Raw genomic sequence first — 15,110 nt, 5'->3', positions numbered from 1 at the left:
CCTTGAATCTCAGTGCGCTCAATTGGAAGTCAGCAGCCTCAACCATCCTCCATTACGGTAGACCGGCATCGTGATTTGAAGGCAAGATTCAGACTCTCAATGAAAACCCGAAAACTACCAAAGAGTTCCTCTCAATGAGCACCTGAACTTCAATTAGTGGCACCTTTTAAGAGTTGTTTTTCAGCTGATTCAGTTATGTCAGGCTCCCTCTTTCACTTCCATTTCTTTCTGTCCTCCGTAACCTCCTTTCCGAACACCCGTGGAGGCATTTCGCTTATTTCGTAAAGAATGAGGGATGAGAAGGAGGGGTAATTGTTTTGGATGGAACCAGTAATTGATAGCAGCAGTAAAAGGATTTCAAACAAGCCAGGCCATGATGCAATTAATCACGAGTGTTTGTGAATGTGTATCTGTTTCCAGCGTGTGTGCGAGAGGGTCTTATCGATTTACGCAGAGGTTAGACACATCTGTTAGACGCTTCTGATGACCTTGGATGTTCCCTGGATGAATGTAATATGTAGATCTGTTCAGTTAAATACACTGTTTCATACACACAGGTGTTATACGGTAAATACGTTTGTCAGACCAGAGGCACATAGGAACGATTGCTTTACTGTGATACAATAAATCATTTTTATTCCCTCTCTTTCTCTCTCTCTCTCTCTCTCTCTCTTCAAAACTCTCTATTTAACTTTAATTTGTATTTAAAAACTTCATCAGAAATTATAATATACTGTATGTAGTGATTCATCAGTCCTAAAAAAGTTTTTCATAATCCACCTAGTTACTGTTCTGGTCGGTTGCTAGGCCGTTACTAGTCGGATGCTAGAGTTTTATGGCTGGTTGCTTTTATTTTTGGTATTTTTGTCTTTATTTAGATAGAATAGCTGGAGAGAGGACAGGAAGCAAAGTCGAGAGGAAGAGAGAGGAAGTTGGGGTCGGGAAAGGACCACGAGTCGGGACCATAGACTGTAAAAAAATATGGTCAGCGCGTCTCCGCTACCTTCCTCTGTAGAAAAATGAAGCCATAATATCCCAGTAACCGTCGTTGAAGATTACATGATTTGGAGCCAGAGTCTGTGCAGTGGTAATCCTGAGATGGAGCCGCGGCATCAAGGTCCTGCCCAAACGCCTGCAGACTCAATTGCAAGCACAGCTGTCGATCATGACATCTTACTAAAAACAAACTTACTGGGAAGACGAACACTTGAACACAGGTCTGTGTGATGAGAACTACATAAAACGACAGAAACCATCTTTGGAAAAAAAATTATTGAAATGTAATTGGATTTTTTAGTTTGGCTTGTGTTCCATTCGATTACATGGAGAGGGCGGGGTTTAAGACCTATACTGCATCCAGCCACCAGGGGGCGATCAAAATGCTTTGGCTTCACTTTTCAGGACTTGTGTGGCACACTTGGTCGGGAGTTGAACTTGGGTTGCCAGGAGCGCAACTTTACTACATGTTGGAGCACTGCCCAGGAAGCCATCGGCTCTAACTGGTTGCTAAAGTTTAACAAGATTGATGCTAGAACTGGGTGGTTTCTAGGGTGTTACTAGATGGATTCTAGAACATTCTGGGTGATTGCTAGGATGTTGTGGATGGTTGCTAGGTTGTTATTTGGTGAATGTTTGGGTGTTCTGGATGGTTGCTAGGCCATTAGATGAATGCTAGAATGTTGTGGGTGGTTGCTTGGATGTTTCTAAGTGGATGCTAGAGTATTCTTGGTGGTTGCTATAGTTTTACAAGAGTGATGCTAGAACTGGGTGATTGCTTGGATGTGCTGGATGGTTGCTAGGCTGTAACTAGATGGATGATAGAATGTTGTGGGTGGTTGCTTGGATGTTTCTAAGTGGATGCTAGAGTATTCTTGGTGGTTGCTATAGTTTTACAAGAGTGATGCTAGAACTGGGTGATTGCTTGGATGTGCTGGATGGTTGCTAGGCTGTAACTAGATGGATGATAGAATGTTGTGGGTGGTTGCTTGGCTGTTACTAGGTGGATGCTAGAATATTCTGGGTGGTTGCAAGGGTTTTACTAAATGTTGTGGTTTCTAGGTCTTTTATTAGGTGGTTTCTAGGGTGTTTCTAGTGATTTCTAAGTTGTTTACAGATTTTAAAAAGAGGGTTTTAGGAAGCACCACTATTAACATTAACATTGCAGAATTAACATTGAAAATACAATATATTTGATGTTATCTGAAATTTAATGACAGTATAAAAACATCAACGTATGCAATGTAATGGTCTTGAAATGACTTACAGTATTGGTCTTGTGTGTTGTTGTTTGTGTGTACGTTCAGGTTTGTTTGGGAGAAGGATGGTCAGGTGATCCTCCCTCAGTCTCTGCCTCGAATGCGACTGGATGTCAATGGAACGCTGCACATCTCTCAGACCTGGTCAGGTGACATCGGCACATACACCTGCAGAGTGACATCAGTAGGCGGCAATGATTCCCGCAGCGCACACTTACGCGTGAGGTCAGAGATGAAAACGCTATCCCATCATCCTACGCAGTCCTTCATCTCTTCTGATCATTCCTTTTTGATTTGCTCTCTCTCCTGTTCTCTGAATCGTACCTCATTCAGTTTTTCAATATCCCTGTTCATCACCTGCACTCATTCGGTCTCTTTTTTTGGTGTCGTTGCCTCCATTTTTTAATTTAATAGCACAGTAGTTATTATCTGCTCTCATTTTTTTCTTTCTGTTCATCTCATTTCTCTTTTTTTTTTTTCATCAAACATGTTTTGATTCACCCTGTATTTTTCTTTTTTGTTTTACTTTCATGATTGATTGATAATCATGTAGTCATTTTAAACTCATTCCTTTCCACGTTTCTCCAGTCAAACATTGCCATTCTCGTTTTAAACTCATTTTGTATTCCTGTCATATATAAAGAATTTTATATATATATATATATATATATATATATATATATATATATATATATATATATGTCGCTTTTACAGGGAGTGCAGCTTGATGCTACAATAAATTATGTTGTTAAAACTAGTCAACTAGATACTAGATGTGACATGAATAGTTCCAAACGGCAATCCACATTGACCTCTGTTTTATAGAATGACCCTTTTATGTACTTGTTCTCTTTAGATATTAGATATGCTTCATGGAGTGCTCATTAAATGGCCCTGAAAAGTAATGACTATATCACGCTTTCTTCTTCTGAAATAACATATTACCCACAGGCAGTTGCCTCATGCCCCTGAGAACCCCACCGCAGTGTTAAGCACCTCAGAGAAGAGAGCCATAAACCTCACATGGGCCAAACCTTTTGATGGGAACAGCCCTCTCATTCACTACATTCTGGAAGTATCTGAAAACAGTGAGTAAAGACCTCATATGTGTATCATTAATCTTGGGCAAGTTGTGTGACATTGATATAGTTACCTTGTTATGAATTTCACTGATGATGTTCTGAAAGTCATAATAATGTTAAATAGACTCAATTATTATTAATATTATATGATCAACATAATTTGTTTATAATAACACCAATAATAATAATTATTATTATTATTATATTAATACAATTATGTTGTGTCATAATAATAACAAACATCAATGAAAGTATTTATTAGTAGTAGTAGCAGTAGTTAGTAGTAGTATTAATAAAATGATCTAAACAAAATTCATTATTATTATTGCTGTTTTTATTGTTATAATTATTGTTAGTAGTATATTTGTATTATATATTATTATTATTATTAAAATAGTATAATCAACATAATTTATTTATAATTATAACACCAATAATAATAATAATTATTATTATTATTATTATAGTAATAATACTAATAATAATAATTATTAGTATAATTATTATTAATAATATTAATAAAGTTATATGAATAAAATTATTTAGTTTTTCATAATAACATAAACATTCCTTTGTTTATTTGTATTATTATTATTATAGCTAACTAATCATTTTATTTAGTTTTTTATTATCAAAATAATTTATAAAAAAATAGTAATTAAAGTAAAAATAATAACCAATTAATTTTATTAATAATAATAATAATAATTTATATAATGTTTAATAGTATTATTTATTATAGGGTTTAAGGTTTAGCAAATAATGTTATAAATGATTAATTTAAAGTTACTGATGCTACATTTTAGGTTCTCCATTTTCTTCGTATTTTTGTGTTCTTCATATCACCCTCTGGTTTTTCTAAAGCACCAGCAAATAGAACCACTGAACTTGAAAGGCTATACAGGACCTGAAGAAAATTTTCTTTTTTTAATTTTTAAGGATATTGGTTTAGTTCATTGTGTGTCCTTCATTATCTGCTCTACACAGACGCTCCTTGGACGGTCCTGTTGGCTAACATTGAGCCAGATTCGACCGCTGTAACGGTCAACGGGTTGATCCCGGCGCGCTCATACCAGTTCCGCCTGTGTGCCGTCAACGACGTTGGCAAGGGCCAGTTCAGCAAGGAGACTGACCGGTGAGCTGATCACAGTGTCCTAAAGCCAGTCAAGTACCATAGCTGTGCCCTGTTTGACCATAAAGATAACTCTATCACTCTGTCACAGCATGTGAAAATTGCCTGTGCTCTCATGGGACAGTGTCTATGGGAGGATTTATCTGTCTGAACGCTGTGTGTATACGGCTGTATTTCTCTTGGATGTGTTTGTGTGTCAGTGTATCTTCCAAGGATCAGTGTAATCAAAGCCCTCGGAATGTAAAGGAAGCTTTTCAACTCTTAAATTAGACATTCAGCAAATTCCCCCATCAGAACGGATACAAATCCCTCTGGTTCTCCAGAGGTTTGAGAAAAACCTCTTCTAGCCACGATAATCCCAACTCAGAATATACAGGCGGAAACCAGCCTATATAAAAGAGAGATACAGAGAGATCATATTACGGCTATATTACATTTCAGACTGTTTAGCACTGACGGTCCATTTGCATTTAGGGGAAACTAGCTAGAGTAAAATAAGTCCCATCTTCCAAGTAAAAGAGCCAATCGTCAATCAGCAATGTCATCGCTTTGTGTTCACGACAGTTCTAGACTGGATCAACCTGTTATTTTAGCCTAAAAACAAAGTTTACAATACCATTCATGTTACAATACCATTCATGTTGAAATATGCGTTTTTGCAGATGGTCGTCGAGTGAACCAACTTTCCTTGAAAGGAACTTTGGCAACATCTGCAGCTCCTGATCTGTTTACTGTGAGACAACACGTTTTAGTGTCTTATATTTAGTGTTCAAGGCCAATATATTAGCTAATAATTGCCATTTCTCAATTATCAGACGATACATTTTTCTGAGGGAAGTGTCAGAAGATGCGATGAGAATGTGCCGTTCGCGTCTGGACGTTGTTTGACATCGTGACGTTTGAAGTAGATTCATCGTCTGCTTTGCATTTCCTCAAAAAAATAAAATAAAAAAAGATTCCCGCTTAGTTCAGAACCATGCATCATTAATTTATATTTTAACACAGCTCCCTGCAATACTCAATTATGATTCTTCAATCGCGCCATCTAGCGGTCTGTTATTACATGACAACATACACTACAACTGATAACAGACCGCTCAAGTGGGTACATTGAGGTAATAAAATATGTCAAATTGATATTTTGTGTTCAATTATTGGCAAGTGGCCGCATAATAAGCCAGATAATTTTGTAGTGGTGTCTTGTATCACCCTGAAGAGGTTTCTTTTGCACAACTATCTGCTGACAGTAACTATCCCTTAGCCTTTCCACACCCCCTTTTTATAATTATGGTCCCCCTGTAGGGGTCACACCCCAGAATTTGGGAAGATATCAGCATCAGCCATCAAAAAATCATTTATATTTACCTTCTCTCCTCAGGGTCTCTCTTCCAGAAGAGCCACCCAGCGCTCCCCCTCAGAACGTCATTGCCAGTGGCCGCACCAACCAGTCCATCATGATTCAGTGGCAGCCACCACCAGAAAGCCACCAAAATGGCATCCTGAGAGGATACATCATCCGGTGAGACATGTTTACTCATGTCTGGGGTCTGATTCTATCGTAAACCCTTAGTTTGTTCTATGTTTTACACTTATTTCACTCTCAGTCTTCTGCTGTCTGTTTTTCCCAGTCAACGCCAATATGAGTCTTTTCCAGCTGGTCTAAATTCTCTTTCTCCACAGCAGGTTTGAGGGGAAATTTGATTGTATTGTATTAGTTCAAGGCTGCTCCAGGAGTTGAGCACTTCGGGGTATTTTCCTCTGTCAGTGATGACAGTGAATTGGACTTTTTGTTCATTTATTTATATATTTTTCCTGTTCATCATTGAGGAAAGCTGAAGGCCGTCTTTGATATTGCAAACCTTGGTCGCCCCATATGGTCCTCGGCTCAGCTCAAGGAAAACGCACAGAACGGCAGGAAATTTCTAGAGTGGTTCTTTTTCGCCCTCTGTTGCTTATCTGTGGTACTGCGGTACAAAAACCAACAGACAGATCTGATTATGAAGAGCAGATGAGACGAGGTATATTTTTAGAGATGCTTATCAGAGCCCTTCAGAGAGAGTTATCTCGGGGGAATGTTCTCCTCTGTCAAAGCTCTGTCCGTTAAGATCAGAAAATCTTTGCATCCGTCCTTGACAGTAACAATATGTCCCTCTGCTAATCTCAGGTATCGCCTGACCGGTCTGCCTGTGGATATCCAGTATAAAAATATCTCGAACCCTGATGTCACCAACCTGCTGCTGGAGGATCTCATCATCTGGACTAATTATGAAATCGAGGTGGCGGCATATAATGGAGCTGGACTGGGTGTTTACTGCCATAAGGTTACAGAGTGGACACTCCAGGGAGGTGAGGGTTTAGAGATGATTCATTCATTCATACACTAATGTTCAAAAGTGTGTGGTCAGTGAGATTTTTTTATTTTATTTTAAGAAACTGATATTTTTATTCAACAAGAAGGCATCAAATTGACAAGTAACACTAAAAAATGGTATAATGTTACAAAATATCCTGGAAAAAAAGTACCACAGTTTCCACAGAAATATTAAGCGGCACAATTCAATGAAAACTCAATCAAAAGAATAAAGTACATTTATACTCAAATAGAAAAAAGCTATTTTAAATGTTAATGATATTTCACAATATTCTTGTTTTTACTGTATATATTTGATAATGCAGACTTGGTGAGCATAGGAGACTTTTCAAAAACATAAAAAATGTTACAGACCCCAAACTTTTGAACAATAGTGTATGTTTGTTTGTTTGTTTGTCTGTTTGTCTGTTTAATTTATTAATTTGAGTGATCCATTAATGAATATACAGATTTGCTATTTTTTAATGCTGTTTAAAGGAATAGTTCATCCAAAAATGAATTATTTACTAATATCTATAGTAAATTCTATTATTCCAAATCTGCATGCTGTTGTTGTTGTTGTTAAAACACCCCCCCCCCCCCACACACACACACAAAAAAACCCCCAAAAAACATAACATGCACTAAATTCAGTCTTGTGAAGCCATACGATAGAGCAAACCAAAATATACATAATTATATTTATCTTTTTTACTGAAAATCAAAGTTTGAGGTCACTGTGAACTGTTGTTGTACGTGAAAGAGCTGTGTATAAATCCTTTAAAAACAATCCCCTTTTGTTGTCCCTTTAAAAATGACAGCGTATGAGTTTGGAGCAATATGAGGCATATTTTGGTCATTATTCCTTTAAAACACTACTGTTTAGTTGTCTGAAATCTATAATTTGTGAAGACAGAACTGAATTTTTCTCATCATTTGTCTAGGGTTTAGCAGCTGAAATGTGTTACCAGAAAAAGAAGTCTCATTTGTTTCCGTCTCTGTCTTCCTTATTCCATTTTACCTGTCAACCAGTTCCCACCATCGCTCCAGGCAACGTGAAAGCAGAGCCCGTCAACTCCACCACCATCCGCTTCACCTGGACAGCCCCGAACCCGCAGTTCATTAACGGCATCAACCAGGGCTACAAGGTAAACGCTGAAGGAATGAGAATAAACCAGCACTCAGGCCTGAGCTGCTGAAAATGCATTAAACGCAGCGTTTATTTTTTATTTTGCAAGAGTTTGTTGATGAGATTTTGTGCAAGGGGCGCCAAAGGTCTCTTTCAAACTCACCGCTCTCATTCCTTTGTTTTCGTTTTTTGCTGAGAGTTACTAATAATGTTTCTTGAGCAAAATCGGCATTTTAAAGTGATTTCTGAAGGATCATGAGAAGGATCGGAAGACTGGAGCAAATGAAAATTCAGCTTTGCCATTAAAAGAATAAAGTACATTTTCAAATATACTCAAATAGAAAAAAAGCTATTTTAAATGTTAATGATATTTCACAATATTCTTGTTTTTACTGTATATTTGATAATGCAGACTTGGTGAGCATAGGAGACTTTTCAAAAACATAAAAAAAATTTACAGATCCCAAACTTTTGAATTGAATTGATCCTCCTGTCACTCTAGTTCTTTAAAGCCAGACTGTCTCTGGAAAGAATTGTTTAGGACAATTACAAAATGGAGACAGTCAGCCGGACACATTAGTCTTAATAGCTTATTAGCTTTAGATTCGGTCCCAGACAACAACAGCTGGGATTGGAGGGAATATTTGTCTGGAGGCTTTTTTTCTCTCTCTCTCTGTGGAGTCATTCGAGAACAATCTTATAACTCTCATTCTCTTTTTAGTGCCCTCAGAGGAGAGTTTCAAGTGTCTATAAACTTTGAAATGCCAAATAATCCACGATAGTATTGGGACAAGAGAGGAAATCTGTGACCATTCAGCCATTCTTAGAGGGAATTCACTTAGAATGAAGCAGGCTCTATGAAACAGTTATTTGAACAATTAGGTAATTTTCAAATTAGGTAATGGTGCAAACACACCCCAAAAAAAGAAAAGAAAATGTGTGTCAACACACAGGGCAGTTGAATCTTGCAGACCAGTTCTCAATAAACAAGCTACAGTTAGTCCAAAATGCCGCCGCTAGAGTTCTTACGAGATCAAGAAAATATGATCATATAACACCGATTTTATCATCACTGCATTGGTTACCTATAAAGTTCTGTATTAATTATAAGGTATTGCTACTGACTTATAAAGCCCTAAACGGCTTAGCTCCAGTCTATTTAACGGATCTTCTATCACCCTATAATCCATCGTGCTCTTTTAGATCACTAAATTCAAGGCTTTTTGTCATATCTAGGATATCCAGAACCACCAAAGGAGGGAGAGCATTTTCACATTTGACTCCAAAACTCTGGAATAGTCTTCCTGATACTGTTCGTTGCTCAGACTCGCTCTCCCAGTTTAAAACTAGATTAAAGTTGCATTTCTTCAGCCAGGCATTCATATAATCCTACAGATCAAACTACAATCCGGCCTCTAGCTCATAAATGCCAGAGGAGAACTGGCCCCCGACTGAGCCTGGGTTCTCCCAAGGTTTTTTTTTTCTCCATTAGGTCACCTGATGGAGTTTTAGGACACCATTAGGTCACTTGATGGAGTTTTTCGGTTCCTTGCCACTGTTGCCTTTGGCTTGCTCAGTTGGGGATATTTTGGGGATATTTAATTTAATTTTATGAATCAATAAATTCCTCTTGAAACAAACTTTGTTGTATTATTTTAATTTAATACTGTGAAGCTGCTTTGATACAATCTGTATTGTGAAAAGCGCTATACAAATAAACTTGACTTGACTTGACCAGTTCTAGGTTATGGGGGATGCAGCATTTTTTTTTTTTACTAATATTCTTAGTGCTGTCAAATCAATTAATCGCATCTAACATAAAAGTTGATGCCGTGTATGGGCATATATATATATAATATAATATCATTTATCTTATTCCCCCATTCTTTTTAGCTGTTAGCATGGGAGCCAGGAAAGGAAGATGAGATGACAGTGGTGACAGTTCGGCCGAACTTCCAGGACAGCGTTCACGTGGGCCACATCTCCGGCTTGAAGAAGTTCTCGGAGTACTTCACCTCAGTGCTCTGCTTCACCACACCTGGAGATGGTCCTCGCAGCTCTCCACGACGCCTGCGCACACATGAAGACAGTGAGTGCTGTTCATACACGCACGTTCTCATTCGACATATTCTGTTGATCCTTGAACAACATTCCTGTCTGAAAATGTAATCCTAACCATATCCCTACCCCTAAACCTAACCCTGATAGGTGAATAACTCTGATGTAGAAGCACCTAACCCTGGTTGTAAGACTATACTTCACATAAACTGTACACATTTCCCTCAAATCTGATTGGTTGATTGGAATGTTGTTCCAGCATCAAAAATGATGTTGATCCAGGAACATGTTGTTGGTGAAATCAGGTTCTGCCTCAGTTGTTAATTCATCACAGGTACAGTAAATTGCAATGGCAATGCGATGGCATTAGCTTTTGGACCTCAGGGGTATATGTCACCAACCGTTAAAGCATTGCATTTAAGTGAAAATGAATGGCAGGTAATATCCACCGTGGTGTGAATTTGAAACAAGTGAAAATTGCAGGTTAGTAGAACAGCTACTATGTTGTGAAAGTTAAGATTGTGGCTTAATGTATAGTCAGACACTTGCATGTGTCATTATATGATTAACATTTGACCAAAATCATGCTCAAAACGTTAAAATGCTGATTCTGCTCGGAGTGAACCGATGGATGTTTTCTTTTTTTGTTTTTAAGCTGTGCTTTTACATGGTTATTGTTGATGTTCAGTGCTCTCAATACCAACCATTGGAAGCAGGATAACCTATGACCATGTTTTAATGGAAACCACACTCACATCTCCAGGTATTCTGTACCTGTGAAGGTCTCACAGTCTGATCCCTGTCCTGTATTTTCAGCTCCTGGTGCTGTGGGTCACCTGAGTTTCACTGAGATTCTAGACACTTCTCTTAAAGTCAGCTGGAGAGAACCCAATGAGAAGAATGGCGTTCTGACTGGTGAGATTTGTATCTGTTATTAACACATTTTTATTGAAGAAATAATCATTTTTCTTTGCTCCAACTTCTTGACTTCTTCAGAACAATCATAGATATCAAGTGTACGAGACAGGATTTTCTATGTTGTTTGCTAGATGGTCCGGAATGACTTTTAGAACTAATATATTTGAAAGCTTATGTTTCTTATCAGAAGGAACAAAGCTCTTTGCGATTATTGGATGGGAGGCGCTACACATAATGTTTGATGTAGGGAAAAAAACACTGACCTGGCAACCCTGGCTTGAACTACTGGTGAATAATTTTATGTTTTATAATTTTTATAATTTATAATTAGGGCTGTCAAAAGATTAATCGCGATTAATCGCATCCAAAATAAAAGTTTGTGTTTACATAATATATGTGTGTGTACTGTGTATAATTATTTTGTATATATAAATACACACACATGCATGCATATATTTAAGAAATATTTGCATACATATACTGTATATATTTATATATAATTTATATTATATATTAATATAAATTTTTTATATATAAATTACACATTTTTCTTAAATATATACAAGCATGTGTGTGTATTGATATATACAAAATAATTATACACAGTACACACACATATATTATGTAAACACAAAATCGCGATTAATCTTTTGACAGCCCTATTTATAATTTATATTTTTTTAACTATTAATGTGTTTTTGTCGCATTAACTTGCCCTAAATTCAAAACAAGAAATATTTTCTTCACACACAGTACGAGATGCAGTATGAACACGTTTTCCGCCCCCTTTTGAATGACAGGATATAATCGGCCCTGATCATCGGCTGTTTTTAAACAATCGGGTGATGGCTGATAGTGAAAATACTTGTTTTTATCGGCCGATAACATTTTTTAGCCGATACATTGGTGCATCTCTAATATTTATATATAATATTTGTTTCCTAGGGTATCGTATATCATGGGAGGAGTATAACCGTACTAACACTCGGGTTACACACTACCTGCCTAATGTTACTCTGGAATACAGAGTCACTGGACTAACCGCTCTCACCACGTACACCATTGAGGTGGCCGGAATGACCTCCAAGGGTCAGGGTCAGCTGTCATCTTCAACAATCTCTTCAGGAGTACCACCAGGTAAAGCAGTCATACATGAATGCACACACCAGTCAAAACAATTATGGCAAATTGCATATTAAAACCAGACCGGAAAAAAGGTCTGGCATGTTAATAGGAAAAGAGAAAAATGCACACATACTCTTCTCTTTCCATGAACCAGCTTTGGACCACCACTGGTTTTAGAGCTCCCATTAAAAGGACTACAGAGGGTTATAAAGTTAAACGTCTGAGCTCTCGTTATTGCATCGACGCTGCACAAACACACGGACGCCCTGACTGCACGGAGTTCACTGTTACGACTCCCGGGCCAGAGATCATTTCGCCTTTATTGCTACATTAGACGGTCTATGGATTCCAGACTCAAACCATGTACGAACTGCACACATTCAAGAGTAAATGTAGACGTTTAAAGATGTATGAATCCTGATCTCTCATAGTTTCGCGCCACGTTACCCTTATTAAGTTATACAGACCCTGCTGCTTTCATGACATTCCCCCAGTGTTTTATTGGAGGCATATTTCAACTTCTGGTAATAAGCTGGGTAACAGCTGTGAGTGTGGAATGATTTGTACCACCGCTCTCCTTCATTTCTGCCTTTCACACAGACATTTAACAGTGGGAAAACTACAGAAACGGTTGCTTATTAAAGTACATTTAGTGCTGCTTGCTATTGTTATGGTGTAAAACCAGCCCAAACACCTCTGTACCTAACAACTATGTTGCCTGTGCTACAAATCTGAACACCCTAGCGACCACCCAGAACACCCTAGCAACCAAACAGCCATGGTCAGGCGACCTCAGAACACCTTAGATACCTTAGAAACCACTCAGATCACCGTAACAAACAACAACACACCACCAAAAACACTGTCAACCACATAGCAACTCTAACTATAATAATCTGGTGTTCATATTAATGTTACTGAATGAGAGTAATGTGTCATTTATTTAGTTTTACTTCATTTTTATTTAAAGTCTTATCTTACCAGATGAGGGCGTCATAACACAGCTAAACATTTTCACACTTCACTACATTCTTTTAATGTTTGGTTTATGATTTTTTTTTTTCTAATTAGGATTTATTGCTAAATTATATTCTGGATTAAATAAAAAGAAATAACAATGCATTATAAACTAGAACACTCTTTTCTCTCTTCCGATACAGAGCTTCCCGGGCCTCCCACAAACTTGGCCATCTCAAACATCGGCCCTCGATCAGTAACCTTACAGTACAAGCCAGGATATGATGGCAAGACTTCAATTTCTCGTTGGCAGGTGGAGGCCCAGGTGGGTCACTCTTTATTTAAGGGGTCGATGCTTTCACAATCTAGATTTGATCTTTGCCTGAACACTTGCATTAATCTCTCTCTATTGTCTTCTGCTTTCAGGTCGGCATCATTGGAGAGAATGAGGATTGGGTGATGGTCCATCAGCTGGCCAATGAGCCTGATGCTCGCTCTCTGGAGGTCTCCGGCCTCAACCCCTACACCTTTTATAGGTGACTTTTATTATTCAAGCAATTTTGTCATGTGCTTTTGGCATTTTTATTTGTTTATATAAATATATATATATATATATATATATATATATATATATATATATATATATAAATGATATAGCTGTAATTTATTTTTTATTCAGATTTAGTCATTTTAGTACTTCAAATTAAGCTTTTGTTATATATTATTAAATGTTTACATTATTAAATCTAAAAATATTAAATGTTATATATTTATTTCATTTTGTTGACCAGGCAGCACTTCTAATTTCCGTTTAAGTTTTAATATTTCATTTTATATTTTTACTGTACATTTTATTTCAGTTACTGAAAATATTTTTGGTAACACTTTAGTTTAGGGTCCAATTAGTACTATTAACTAGTTGCTTATTAGCATGCTTATTACTAGGATATTGGCTGTTTATTAGTACTTATAAATCATATATAAATGCTTGACTTATTCTGCATGACCATATTCTATATCCCTTAATCATACACAATAACTAAAATTAACAACTACCTTACTAACTGTTAATAAGCAGTTATTAGGTGTTTATTGAGGCAAAGTCTAATAGTGAGAATTGAACCCTAATCTAAAGTGTAACCATATATTTTAATGGTTTTAATTTTACTTTAAGTTAACAATAACAACACTGTTTGTGACTGGATCCCCCGAGATGGATGTTAATGTATAAAAGGACATTAAAGTAAGTGTTTATTTGGATTTGCAGGTTCCGTATGCGTCAGGTGAACATAGTGGGCACCAGTCCACCCAGCCAGCCTTCCAGGAAGATCCAAACCCTTCAGGCTTCTCCTGATATCGCCCCCGCAAATGTCACTCTGCGGACAGCCAGCGAGACCAGCCTCTGGCTCAGATGGGTGGTATGTTCTAGATCTAGAATCTAAATAATACACATATATGTGTCACTGAGACACAAACTCACGCTCTCATTTATGACCATCCATCAGCCTCTTCCTGAATGGGAGTACAACGGGAACCCTGATTCGGTGGGTTACCGTGTGCAGTACAGCAGGACTGGAGCTCAGTCCAAAGCCCTACTGCACGTCATCGCTGACCGCTTGGAGAGAGAGTTCACCATCGAGGACCTGGAGGAGTGGACGGAGTATGAGGTCAGAGTTCAGGCCATCAATGGCATCGGAGCGGGACCGTGGAGTCAACCCGTACGCGGAAGAACCCGAGAGTCCGGTAAAGACTGGAGACTTCAGAAGACTTCAGAAGTTTCAATAATCAAGAGCTATTTAATGCAATGTTTTATGAATAATTCAGTTTAATGATGGCAAATTTTACTAAACTTATTTTAAACTTACTAAAGACAGCATAAATAATGATTTTACCGGTATACATGATTATTTATTAAACATTTGTCATGTATTTATTTATTAATATCAATGAAAAATCTCATCTTTTTTAAGTCACATTACAATAACTATAGATTGGTTTATGGTTGTTGATGTAATGATTAATGGTCATTCTATAATTGAATGATTGATACATAAATATAATATACAGTTGATATGCATTCACAAATGTGAAAATATAAATTGAC

At 37.4% G+C, this 15,110-nt stretch overlaps 1 protein-coding gene across 9 annotated transcripts in view; it reads left to right on the top strand.

Moving 5' to 3' along the window:
* Window positions 1–15,110, top strand: part of sdk2b (sidekick cell adhesion molecule 2b) — a 300,705-nt gene that overhangs the window by 255,159 nt on the left and 30,436 nt on the right. For all 9 annotated transcript variants that reach the window (XM_082151846.1, XM_082151847.1, XM_082151845.1 and 6 more), the window contains exons 13-25: window positions 2,304–2,480; window positions 3,207–3,343; window positions 4,325–4,472; window positions 5,848–5,988; window positions 6,634–6,815; window positions 7,852–7,967; window positions 9,842–10,037; window positions 10,823–10,921; window positions 11,870–12,061; window positions 13,210–13,331; window positions 13,433–13,542; window positions 14,274–14,424; window positions 14,512–14,749. In XM_082151846.1, coding sequence (XP_082007972.1) covers window positions 2,304–2,480; window positions 3,207–3,343; window positions 4,325–4,472; window positions 5,848–5,988; window positions 6,634–6,815; window positions 7,852–7,967; window positions 9,842–10,037; window positions 10,823–10,921; window positions 11,870–12,061; window positions 13,210–13,331; window positions 13,433–13,542; window positions 14,274–14,424; window positions 14,512–14,749 — 2,009 coding nt within the window. The remainder of the gene's footprint in view (window positions 1–2,303; window positions 2,481–3,206; window positions 3,344–4,324; window positions 4,473–5,847; window positions 5,989–6,633; window positions 6,816–7,851; window positions 7,968–9,841; window positions 10,038–10,822; window positions 10,922–11,869; window positions 12,062–13,209; window positions 13,332–13,432; window positions 13,543–14,273; window positions 14,425–14,511; window positions 14,750–15,110) is intronic.

This window comes from Leuciscus leuciscus (genome assembly GCF_965113295.1).
Source record: "Leuciscus leuciscus genome assembly, chromosome: 21".
Classification (NCBI taxonomy): domain Eukaryota; kingdom Metazoa; phylum Chordata; class Actinopteri; order Cypriniformes; family Leuciscidae; genus Leuciscus; species Leuciscus leuciscus.
This window is presented reverse-complemented; position numbering and strand designations above follow the sequence as displayed.